This window comes from Xyrauchen texanus, chromosome 46 (assembly GCF_025860055.1).
Source record: "Xyrauchen texanus isolate HMW12.3.18 chromosome 46, RBS_HiC_50CHRs, whole genome shotgun sequence".
NCBI lineage: Eukaryota > Metazoa > Chordata > Actinopteri > Cypriniformes > Catostomidae > Xyrauchen > Xyrauchen texanus.
Genome location: NC_068321.1, coordinates 18,049,031 through 18,062,434, shown reverse-complemented (window position 1 = coordinate 18,062,434; position 13,404 = coordinate 18,049,031). Strand labels below are relative to the sequence as shown.

The 13,404-nt window shown below is 39.6% G+C and overlaps 1 protein-coding gene across 1 annotated transcript in view; it reads left to right on the top strand.

Annotated features, from left to right (window-relative positions):
- Positions 1-1,332, top strand: part of mpped2 (metallophosphoesterase domain containing 2b) — a 31,294-nt gene extending 29,962 nt beyond the window's left edge. The window contains exon 7 of the mRNA XM_052119976.1: positions 88-1,332. Coding sequence (XP_051975936.1) covers positions 88-206 — 119 coding nt within the window. The 3' untranslated portion in view covers positions 207-1,332. The remainder of the gene's footprint in view (positions 1-87) is intronic.
- The last annotated feature ends 12,072 nt before the right edge of the window (positions 1,333-13,404 follow it).

Below are 13,404 nucleotides of genomic sequence, written 5' to 3'. Positions count from 1 at the left end.
TCATGTCTTTGTTTGAATGAGAACATGCACAAACATCCCAGAAGAGCAAGATGACATTTCTTTAACCTTGTTGTCTCTCACTCACAGGGTATGGCATCATGACAGATGGCTACACAACATTTATCAACTCCTCCACATGTACAGTCAGCTTCCAGCCCACCAATCCACCAATCGTATTTGACCTCCCAAAACCAGGAAATTCCTGAGACTCCTTAAAGCTCTGCCCTGTTTTTTCTACACTTTCTTACTTTCCATGAATGGTCTTTTTGTACTGCTTGTATTTAAAAATGCATGGAAATCTGCTATTTTTAAAAATCATATTGAAGCCCATGTCATTTGAATGACTAAGTGTGGGTAAAAAAATTGTGAATTCATATTTGTAATTTGTATGCATCAGTTGCCTTGTGTTTTTTCTTTTGTTTTTGGTCAGGATCTTGAAAGTGCATTATAAAGGTACGCAAAGTTTCAGCAATACTTGTGTTTGATTTAATAATAATTGTGCTTTGTAAATTTGTTATAAAGTTATTATTTAAAGTCCTGAACCTTGTGTGATGTATCCAATTTTGCATTTATATGTGCATACATCGCTTATGTCCAAGTGTCCTATGGGTCTGATATTTATTGCTGCTATCAGACTTTGCTCATTTCTGTGAATCTTTATCTTGCAGGCCATTAAACATGCCACAAGGCAAGCATTTTGTTCTCTCAGCAAATAATACAGTACAGTATGCATCAAAAGATGTGTGATATTGGTTTGTAAATGAGATGTTGTGAATGGAATCTTGCATTATTGCTGTGCTGCTTGTGTCCTATGATTGCAAGTTAGAATCTGAATGTGCTTATAACTCAATCAAAAAGATGCCTGTCATGATTGTATAGTTTTTAGCAAATGGTAAAAGATGATGAGAATTCTCAATGTGATAGGTTTAGTCTAATCCCTGACAAAATATTTGTGCAAATATTTTAACAGGTTCTAAATAACTTCTAAATTAACCAAATCTGACCCATTCTGTAAAGAACCAAACAAGCTGTTCCTATGCTGGGTTTGCCATACCTGTAGTATTACATTTGTTAACTGGAAATGACATCACTATACCCAGAGACAATGGTTTTATTTTTCTCCATATGATTGCCCATTTTTATGTGTGTTGTATAAAAATTCGTTGCACTGTGGATCTGCAATCTCATAAGCACACAAAAAAAACTATTTAATGTCTTTTCTGCTATTATAAGTGCTTACTTTGTAAGTTTTGTGACTTTTTTTTTTATCCATTGTGACATTTAGTCAAGTTTATATGCAAATAAAACTGCACGATTTTTATCTGATGTAATTTACCCCCAAATAGGTCAGTCAACTTCCGATCTGTTCACACCAAAAGTGAAAGAAAGAATAATAAAAATAAAAAAACGAATCCCAGATTAATGGTTTATTCAACGTTAGACGGTACTATAATTTTTATTGGGCTGAAAGAAAATCTATTTTGAAATCGTGTTTGTTGAATATTAATACTTAGTGTGAACAGGCCATTATAAACCACAATTCTAATATTGGCTATGGTGTTTGAGCCCCGCCTGTTTTGGCGCGAAACTGTCCGCTATAAAAACAGTTGCACAGACACAATTTCCTCAGAATTTCTTCAAGAATCATCTCTTGTCGAAAATCCCTCTACCTTTGCTGTCAATATACACGAGTCAGTGGGTGGAATCTTTGCGTGAAAACTTTCCGCTCCCCTTCAGTGTTCCGGTGAACATCACACTGCTTCGCTGGTGAACGGGCCTTAGTATCCTGATCTCCGCAGCGCTTCGGCAGGGTTTGTGTATTCTTATAAAGCAATTGTATATTTTGTATTGTAAACTGTGTGATATAAATATTAATTTATATATTTATATATGTAAAAGAGTCACTTATGTGTTCGCGTCTTTTTAAAGATGTCGTTCCGTAAGTGTTCCTTGTGCGAGAGGCACATCCCGCCATCAGATCATCATGGAGACAGACTGCCCTCACTGTGACGGCATGAGTCTCAAGATGCTTCGCTCGGGAATCATCCTCGTTCTGAGGGATGATTCAGCCACATGCACCCTTCCACCCACCTCTTCTGTGATAGCTAAGGATTCACACGAGGAGGCATGGCGGAGCCGCGAGGTCGAGCAGGATGACTTTGAGATGGTCCTTGTGGCGGCACATACCCCACGACCCCCTCAATCTCACGGGCGGCCTCGTCTCTTGCAGCGGTTCTGATGCTGGGGATAATAATGACGATGTCATTATGTCTCTCACTGTATCTGTCAAGAGGTCAGTGGATGATGCTGCCGCCCCTCTCCCCAGCGAGGGTGTAGAACCTGCATGCACCACTGACAGGGAGATACTCCACATCCTAATAAGGGCGGTCGAAGAGCTTCACCCTGAATGGTTTCCCCCAGAGGAACCTGAACAGTCTCGCCTCAATGAATGGTTCCAGCAGTCCGGACGCTGTCAAACGGCAGCATGGGAATGGATGCAACGGCACACAATTGGCTGGTGAAACGCAAATATACGTTTCCTCCGGTATGCCTTATTCACTCTGTCATATGCAAAGTCAGAGAGGACTAGGAAATGGTTCTATTAGTTGCGCCGAAATAGCCCAACCAGCCATGGTTTCCAGAAATGATGGAGATGCTGTACAGCTTGCTCACCATGGGAAATACCACTGAGGAGGGACCTCCTCTCAGGTGTGAGGCACAATCTGGCATCCCCAGCCCCAGCTGTGGAACCTGCATGTGTGGCCCCTGAACAGGGCACACTACACACACCAGAACTGACACGTTTAGTCATAAACAACATTTTATAAGCCAGAGCCATGAGACGCCTCTACGCACTAAAATGAAAGGTGTTCACTGATCTCTTACATGGCAAGGACCCAATAAACTGCCCCATACATGAAATTCTAATATTTCTTCAAGAGTGATTAGACGCAGGACTCACCCCGTCAATGTTCAAAGTGTATGTGGCAACTATATCTGCGTATACTCTTATACTCTTCCCTTTAAGTTCGTGCTCCCCATCATTTACAAAACCGCCTGCAATCAGGCCGTTATAATGTACCATAAATTTGCAAGCACTTTCATTATAAATAAACTCCCTTCCCGACAGGGTTCATAAGGTGTTAATTCATACTATATGACTATAGTTCATATATTCGTTATGAGTGCTCTCCTCCTGACCAACCTGAGATGAAGGGAATGAGGCATTGCGAACACTAGCCACACTAAAAGACTCAAAGTTCTTGAGGCACGAGCTATGCGCTCCTTGTTCTTAGTCAGACATTCTGAGGCGTCTGTACACCTGTATTTATAGCGGACAGTTTCGCGCCAAAACAGGCGGGGCTCAAACACCATAATCAATATTAGAATATTGGTGTTATTTTAGAGAGGTTTCAACTAGGTTGTGTATGAAGGCACTCCCTATATGTGTAGCTGCACAATATCTCGTTCCCTTCATCTCAGGGAACCGAGGTTACATATGTAACAAAGACGTTCGTATCGCAGACCATAGCGTTGACACAAGGGGCATTATAGCAGATATTAGGATGAACTATCCACTTCTACAGTGATTTTTCTCTTTCGAGTCAACTATTGTAATGGCGGAGCAGTTTGAAGAGAATATTATTGTGGAGCAAATTAGTTAAAGTCGATATATCTATTGAAACTTACCTGAATAATAATATCTGGTTTTATGTCACAAACTGTTGAAGGTAACTCTATTGTCCCCTTGAGTAGACTACTGGGGGTTGTTACCACCACAGTAACGCAAAAACAGTTGAATATTTTTGGAAATACATCACATAAAGGAAAATAGTTTGAGAATGCCATTTCTTGTTGAATTAAAAGACAAAACAGAAGCTGAAGAAAAACACTTGTTTAAAAGCAGTAGTTCACCCAAAAATTCTCTCTATCATTTACTTACCGTCATGCCATCCCAAATATGTATGACTTTCTTTCTTCTACAGAACACAAAGGAAGATTTTTTTAAGAATATCTCAGCTGTAGGTCCATATAATGCAAGTGAATGGTGACCGGAATTTTGAAGCTCCTAAAAGCATATAAAGGCTAAATCAATATGACTCCATTGGTTTATCCATGTCTTCCATTATTTGATCTAATCGATTTTGGGTGAGAACTGACCAAAATGTAACTCCTTTTTCACTGTACATCTTGCCATTTTAGTTTCTTAGAATGATCGTGATTTCAAGCTTGATTAATCTTCCTAGTTCTTGAAGCTGTACATGGCCCTAGATGGCACTAGGAAGTGTAATCGAGCTTGAAATCATGATTGCCAAGGAGACTGCAGATTTCAAGATTTATCGTGAAAAGAAGTTATATTTTCATCTGTTCGCACCCAAAACCGACTGGATCACTAGGTTAAAACATTGGAGTCTTATGGTTTAAATTTATGCTGCCTTTATGTGCCTTTTGGAGCTTCAAAATTTTGGTCACCATTCACTTGCATTGTATGGGCCTACAGAGCTTAGATGATTTGTGTGTGTGTGTGTGAGAGAGAGAGAGAGAGAGAGTAAATGATGCAAACATTTTCATTTTTGGGTTAACTATTCCTTTAAGGGCTAGATATATTTCCCGCTTAGTAAGTAGAGATGCTACGATGCATTTTGATGGCAAAGTTTAGCAAACAGCTTTGACTGATTAATGAAGTCCATTAACTACCCCACATCTGCCAGACCTGAAAATGAATAGAGACCACAGCCAGGGATGGCCATAACCTCATGTTGCCCTGTCAGAGGCTATTGATTTCAGAAATTTGTCAGTGCAGCCTTGGTGTGCTTGTCTAATGGATGTCAGCAACAAAGATGTTCAATCAGCCAACATTATATAGTGTCAACCAACACTAAACAGCAAACAATTTTGCTACAATTTAATGTCAGCCTATCAAAGTCAGGCTTATTATACATGAGATCTGATGAAATGCTTGGTTTCACATACTTTTCCCCAAATCTCATATCTTGAATGTGTCCTGAAATTTGGAGTGCAGGTTTCTGTTTGAGACCTTGTATTATACACTCATATCCTGCTCCAATTTTACTCTCATCCCACGCTCACAATTGGATATTGCCAGGCATTGTGGAACCAATGCAATAGAATAGTAAAATGTTCCCTTTAAAGGTGGAATATTTCCATGAATTGACAGAGATACTGTACATACAGTTGAAGTCAGAAGTTTACATACACCTTAGCCAATATAGTTTTTCATAATTCCTGACATTAAGAAAGACGTCGTAGAAAACATTCCCTGTCTTAGGACAGTTAGGATCACTACTTTATTTTAAGAATGTGAAATGTCAGAATAGTAGTAGAGAGAATTATTTATTTCAGCTTTTATTACTTTTATCACATTCCTAGTGGGTCAGAAGTTTACATACATTTAGTATTTGGTAGCATTGCCTTTAAATCGTTTAACTTCGGACAAACATTTTGGGTAGCCTTCCACATGCTTCTCACAATAAGTAATTTTGGCCCATTCCTCAAGACAGAACTGGTATAGCTGAGCCAGGTTTTTAGGCCTCCTTGCTCGCACACACTTTTTCAGTTCTGGCCAAAAATTTGCTATCAGATTGAGGTCAGGGCTTTGTGATGGCCACTCCAATACCTTGACTTTGTTGTCCTTAAGGCATTTTGCCACAACTATGCTTGGGGTCATTGTCCATTTGGAAGACCCATTTGCGACCAAGCTTTGAATTCCTGGCTGATGTCTTGAGATGTTGCTTCAATATATCCACATTATTTTCCTTCCTCATGATGCCATCTATTTTGTGAAGTGCACTAGTCAGCAGGAAACCGATGGAGTGCGTACTCCATGTAGGGAAGGAGGTATTGCCCCAAGTGAAGGAGTTCAAGTACCTCGGGGTCTTGTTCACGAGTGAGGGGACAATGGAGCTGGAGGTTGGCCGGAGAATCGGGGCAGCGGGGCAGTATTGCACTCGCTCTATCACACCGTTGTCACGAAAAGAGAGCTGAGCCGGAAGGTAAAGCTCTCGATCTATCGGTCAATTTTTTTTCTACCCTCACCTAATGGTCATGATGGTTGGGTCATGACCGAAAGAACTAGGTCGCGAGTACAAGCGGCCGAAATGGGCTACCTCAGAAGGGTGGCAGGCTTCTCCTTTAGAGATAGGGTGAGGAGCTCAGTCATCCGTGAGGAGCTCGGAGTAGGGCCGCTGCTCCTTTGCGTCAAAAGGAGTCAGTTGAGGTGGTTTGGTCATCTGGTAAGGATGCCCCCTGGCCGCCTCCCTAGGGAGGTGTTTCAGGCACGTACAGCTGGGAGGAGGCCTCGGGGAAGACCCAGGATTAAGTGGAGAGATTACATCTCCACACTGGCCTGGGAATGCCTCGGGGTCCCCCAGTCAGAGCTGGTTAATGTGGCTCAGGATAGGGAAGTTTGGGGCCCCCTGCTGGAGCAGCTGCCCCTGCGACCCGACTTCGGATAAGCGGTTGAAGATGGATGGATAGATGGCACTAGTCCCTCCTGCAGCAAAGCACTCCCCCAACATGATGCTGCCACCTCCATGCTTCACGGTTGGGATGATGTTCTTTGGCTTGCAAGAGTCACCCTTTTTCCTCCAAACATAACGATGGTCATTATGTCCAAACAGTTACATTTTTGTTTCAACAGACCAGAGGGCATTTCGCCTAAAAGTAAGATCTTTGTCCCCATGAGCACTTGCAAACTGTAGTCTGGCTTTTTATGGTGGTTTTGGAGCAGCGGCTTCTTCCTTGCTGAGCAGCCTTTCAGGTTATGTTGATATAAGAATCGTTTTACTGTGGATATAGATACTTGTCTACCTGTTTCCTCCAGCATCTTCACAAGATCCTTTGCTGTTGTTCTTGGATTGATTTGCACTTTTCACACCAAACTACATGCATCTCTAGGAGACAGAATGAGTCTCCTTCCTGAGCGGTAGGATGGATGTGTGGTTCCATGGTGTTTATACTTGCGTACTATTGTTTGTACAGATGAACGTGGTACCTTCAGGCATTTGGAAATTGCTCCCAAGGATGAACTAGACTTGTGGAGGTCCACAATGTTTTGTTCTGTGGTCTTGGCTAATTTCTTTTGATTTTCCCATGATGTCAAGCAAAGAGGCACTGAGTTTGAAGGTAGGCCTTAAAATACATCCACAGGTACACCTCCAGTTCAGTACACCTCCTATCAGAAGCTAATTGTCTAAAGGATTGACATAATTTTCTGGAATTTAATAAGCTGCTTAAAGGCACAGTTAACTTAGTGTATGTCAACTTCTGACCCACTGGAATTGTGATAAAGTCAGTTAAAAGTGAAACAATCTCTCTATAAACAATTGTTGGAATAATTACTCATGTCAGGTACAAAGTAGATGTCCTAAATGACTTGCCAAAACTATAGTTTGCTAATATTAAATCTGTGGAGTGGATACAAAATTTGTTTTAATGACTTAAACCTCAGTGTATGTAAACTTCTGACTTCAACTGTATTTTAATATACAGAATAATGGATGTATTTCATAAGGTTTAGATTCCGGTATATTATTTTGGTCTATTGATAAGTCAGTAATGGGCTTTGCACTCTTAAATTTGTTTACCAAGTGTCATTTTAACCCTGGGTTATCTTGTCCTGTGTTGTCAGGCTGTAATTCACACTGTATAACATTGGCACCACAATTTGGGGTGCTAACCCTGGTCTTGAGCAAAGCTCTACAACCCATGGTTGAAAGCAGTGCTAACGCCCTTTTAAAATTACAACTGTGAAACATTGCTACATTCATGGTTAAAAGTGACCATAACCCATTGTTAAAAAATGCATAGGCATAGTGTGAAAAGCCTATGAACAGTATAAGTTGAACTGAAGGCACCAATCAAAGGTGTAATTTACTACAATGTGTTTTAGATGTAGCCCTGCTATAGAGTATAGTGACATTTCCACCTGTGATATTCAGTATGTATTAAATAAAAAAAAAAGAACAAATTAATAAATAAAACTGAAAAATATCTGTAAAACTCTCTTCTGCTTTGTACCACTTGTATACCACAGACATTGTTATAAACGGTCCCTTTCCCTAGCAAATCCTGAGAGGTAAGTCTCATCTCACCTTGTTTCAGGACGTCCCCTATGCTGTCCTGTCCTTTCCTAATCCAAATATAAATCCTAATCCTATCCTTATCCTGATACATATCCTAATCCTATCCATTCCTAACCATAGAAACCAATTAAAGGGATATTTCACCCCAAAATGAAAAATAAAATAACTAACTAAATATATATATATATATATATATATATTGTAAAGGGGTTAATGGAAAGGAGGAGGCGAGAACCGGCTTGACAATATAAATAATAGTTTAATATAAAACTGAAACAAAAAGACAAACACACAAAGGTGTAGGGCAGCTGTCCGTAAATCTCTCTCTCTCTCTCTCTCTCTCTCTCTCTCTCTCTCTCTCTCTCTCGCACAGCAGCTTCCAGTCGACCTTTATCCCTCTCTGAGGCTTGATTAGCCTGATTAGGGGCCAGGTGTGCAGAATCACGACCCGGACCACGATATAAGTGTAGGTGAGAAACAGATCAATATTTAAGATCAATTATATATATATATATATATATATATATATATATATATATATATATATATATATATAAATACTGAAAATACTGATTTAATCACTGGAGTAATTAATTACTTTTATGCTGCCTTTATGTGCTTTTGTAGCACCATTAACCTGCAATCTTTGTTTGTGTTCAGCAGAAGAAAGAAAGTCATACACAACTGGGATGGCATGAGGGTGAGTAAATGAAGAGAGATTTATCGTTGTTGGGTGAATTATTCCTTTAATGATTTAAATAGAATTGAACCCAAGTCAAAGGTGATAGAGACACAACAGAAGCTAAGGCTTTGGCTCCATCTTGTGGCTTGCCTAAGAAAACTGGTTTCAACAAATTAAACACGTTCCTCAAATTAAACATTAAGCTCAGAAAGTGGATTCCCACGGGTTTTTATCATGTCTAGTTAAAACAAAAAGGAAAACGATACGAGGCTCTTGGTCTGTAAATGTGCTACTCGAATACATGAAAGTAAAAGCATGCTTCCACACAAGATACCAGATACAATTTGAGAGAGAGAGAAAGACTGAGAGAGAGTGAGAGACTGCTTCAGTAGATCTGGCTACAGCTTCCTCTAGAGTTCAGGCCAAGTCCTGCAGGTGAAATGTTTTTTACCGTCAACAAAAATGCCTCTTGGGGATCTTCCTTTATATATATATATAATTTATAAAATAGCAAAATGTAACTTTGATAACATAATAAAATCAGTCATTATAATCATTTTACAAATGGTGAAGTTATGAAAATGTGAACTATGTCACCTTTTCACTTTTCTCTTGTCTGACAAAGTAAAACAAATCTGATTTATGAAGCTGGTGTATTCCTTTTGACCACTAGGGGGAAATAACACTCCATTATAAAATGCTACAACACAAAAGAGTTTTCTTGTTGCAAAGAAGTTAACAATTCAAATGCAATTCTTTCTTTCTTTTTTTCTTTCAGTTTGCAAAGGGAGAATTTCTGATGATAAAACATTTTCATCAACATGAGAATTCTTTCATTTTGTTGATTTGTACTATGTGAAATCACCAATGTATTCACTGTGTGTTTCAGTGTGTGAGGTTGTCAGAGTGTGTGTGTGTGTGTTACAGACTGGTAATTACAACGGTATTATTCTAGGGGTTAGGTTTAGTGGTAGGGGATAGAATATATAGTTTGTACAGTATAATAATCATAATGTCTATGGAGAGTCCTCATAAGGTTATCTGCACCAACGTGTGTGTGTCAGTGTGTGTGTGTGTGTGTGTGTGTGTGTGTGTGTGTGTGTCAGTGTGTGTGGGTGGGTTTGGGTGGTTTACCAGGACATTTCTTTAGGTTAAAGACTGGTAATTACAAGAGTATTATTCTAGGGGTTAGGTTTAGGGGTAGGGGATAGAATCTATAGTTTGTACAGTATAATAATCATAATGTCTATGGCTGCACCAACGTGTGTGTGTGCGTGCACCGAGGGTTAAGGGTAAAACTAAGTCAAAATAAATCCTAGGGCGCCTTTACATACTTAGCACCACAGAACCAAACACAAACTCATTGTCTCTTTCACTTTCTTTATAGTACACTTTATTTTTCTGTTTATATTTTTTCATAATGGTCACAGAAAAAACTATGCACTCTAATGGGGAAGATCCCAGCAAGGTAGACACAGATGGGGAATGTTAATATTTCATTCAAAAGACAATAAATAATTCAGAAACGTTAAAAGTGAAATGGACACATAAAAAAGATAACATGACAGGACAAGTAAGGCAGAGGACAGAGGTCCTTCTTATAAAAACTAGACTGCACTGAAATCAGTCTTACCATTAACTAACTTCCCAGAAAAACAGCACTTCTGATTTGTTCCCCTCTAAATAATTTGATGTCTTCATTTTTGTTTATTTAAACCAGGTGCCTCTAGGAGCTACAAACTATCTTTTTAATCAAGCTTCCTTCACTTTCTCTTCCTTTCTTCCATCCTTCCTTCCTGCTTGCCTGCCTGCCTTTCTTTCTTTCTTTCTTTCTTTCTTTCTTTCTTTCTTTCTTTCTTTCTTTCTTTCTTCCTTCCTTCCTTCCTACCTATCTTACTTAAGGGTGAAATTCAAAATACGTCAACATTTTAATTATGTTTTTAATCAGTATATGTCCTCAAACGTCCTGCTTTTCATCCAGAAAATAGCTTTTAAAATTACAGGCCTTGCATTTGTTGTAAGACCAAAATAATTATGAAAGTCTAAAGAATCGACTAATTAAAATGTAATTTTGTCTCATCAGATCACAGCACCCCCACTCCCTACACCATCCCCTCTTCCACTCCTCCCCTATCTGCAGTTGGGGTGGCCCATCAAGGCCTGACATTTAAATGGGCTGATGTTGAACACATGCGGAATGATGGGACTGAATCAGATGGAGCTCCCTGCTGTGATGATTAGTGTGCGGCTACTCAGCCATATTGCTTTCTCTCAATCAGAGCGAGCGTCTTCATTTACATGCGCTGGCTGCTGTCATTAGTGCTTATGCAAAAGAGGCGGCTGATCTTGGGGCTGCCTCACCTGCAGCATGAATGGCATGGTCGGTCTGGATGTGTACACAAGAAGGATGATGCCCCATCTGTGTACATACACAATTACATACGTTTACATATATGTACACATGTATATTACTTTTTAATGTATATGTGTACATTGTGAAGATGTGACCATAGACATTGTTGAGTAAGTTACTTAAAAATTGTAATCCACAAATGATTTATCTAAAATCGTAATCAAATTACTAATTACTTTACTTATAAGTTACTTTCTAAAACACTTTTCCACTCAACAAATTCAAAATAATGCCTATATTTCTTCATTGTTCATTGTTAAACACAAGGAATACACTCAGCAACTCACATTTGTCCTTCTCAATGACTCATTATGGGGCCATAATTTATGTATTCTCTATATATATTATATTAGAAATAAGCATAACCCTATAGTTAAAATAATAATAATAATTTAAATAACTAAATTACTTGAAAGTCAGAATTTAAACACAAATATAAAATGTAATTTTCTGGACTAAAAAGTAATAAGATTATGGTAACTAATTACTTTGTGATTGGATTACATCCAACACTGCCCATAGGAATCTAAAATGACAAAAAATCTCTTTAATGTCTCAGAGATATACTCTTACTGTAAGTACAGAATGTAAGGAGAAATATGTCAGACAAACATGCAATAATGTGGTATTTAACGACAACTGGGCAAGAAACGAATGCAGATTTTTTGCCACCCGTGTCCAGTATGGTGTCTCTGTTTGACTCTTCAAATGTAGCATGCATGTGTGTTTGTGTAAGTGTGTGTGCGTGTGTGTGTGTGTGTGTGTGTGTGTGTCTGTGTGTATATCCTCTTCAATTCTCCCAGGGTTCTTGGTCACCTCCTCAGCAATCAGACAACTTTGCTACACTGTGGCAAACTACCTTCTGCAGTCCCTTGCTGGCTATCACACCCCAGGACACACACCACTGAGTGGACGATCACAGCTGTTGTTGATGCCCCACAGTGATCGTTACACGCACACACACACACACACACACACACACACACACACACACACACACACACACAAGGTCGTGTCACTGGGGGCATGCCTGCTTTTCCTGTCAGGGCACGGTCGGTGATGTACGCACAATGCGATAGAGGAGATCTGTCTCTTGTATTCTGTGTATCTTAGATCTGTCTACATTCAGTCTAACAAAAAACAGTAGAGCAGGCCAAACGTGACCCAAAACTACACAATGAAAACCACATGTTTTCCTTTTACAATATCAGGCAGACAGACAGACAGATAGACAGATAGACAGATTATCCCCAATGAAATGTATGAAAAAGACAGCTAATAAAATTCGAACAGCCTGAAGGTCTGAGCCAAATTTGGTGGATAGACACAATTTGGTCTAAATATAACAAGCTTAATTCAGTTATCGGTATGTTGGCTTTGTTGCAACTTGTTGCTTACCTGCACATGTATTTTTGACCTTCTTAAAGATACAACTTGAAAGATATTCTAAACAGAGATTTAAAATTGTACTGTAGACCTACTGTATTAGAGGCACAATCAATTTATAAACATTTGTAATTTCATTACTACTGGGATTATTACCTTAAAAAAAATACATATATCTTACTATATGTGTATCAGGTTGTTTCTCAGCCTCGAAACACACAATCTTCAATAATCTGAACCGCCGATCCAAGTGTGTGATCTCCCTTTCAAGTGTAAAAACTCTTGTCTGCTCGAATTACTTTTGCCACCTCCTCCCTACTGTAGCTAATTACTGTACAAATAGTCTACAGGGCTCACACACTCATGGTCACAAATACGTACATGGAGCTCAGGTCTGTCTGCAAATATCATGTGACAGGGCAGTGGGTCCCATCACCTGAGGTCAGACAAGCCGCAGACCTGCCGCTTGGCTGGTTCTCAACAGAGATGGACAAATCGGCAACAGATTGTTCCTGACACAAGTTATACCGCAACCTGACAGGACACAGAGGCCCGGCTGCTGGGTGCCCGCTACCACTGCGCATCATGGGTGACAAGTCTGGTGTGAACGAGAGATACACTATCAGAGCTGCCACACATCGGAGGATGGACGGATATGCTGGATGGACGAGTGCACATTGAGAAGAATGGATGAATGGAGGGTGTCAAAATGTTTCAAGGTTTTAAATGCCACCGCTGCAGAAATGTTCACCAAACCACAAGTATGCTGTGAAATCATAAGATAGGAAATTGTGGCAAGTTGTCTGCAAAGTTGTAGT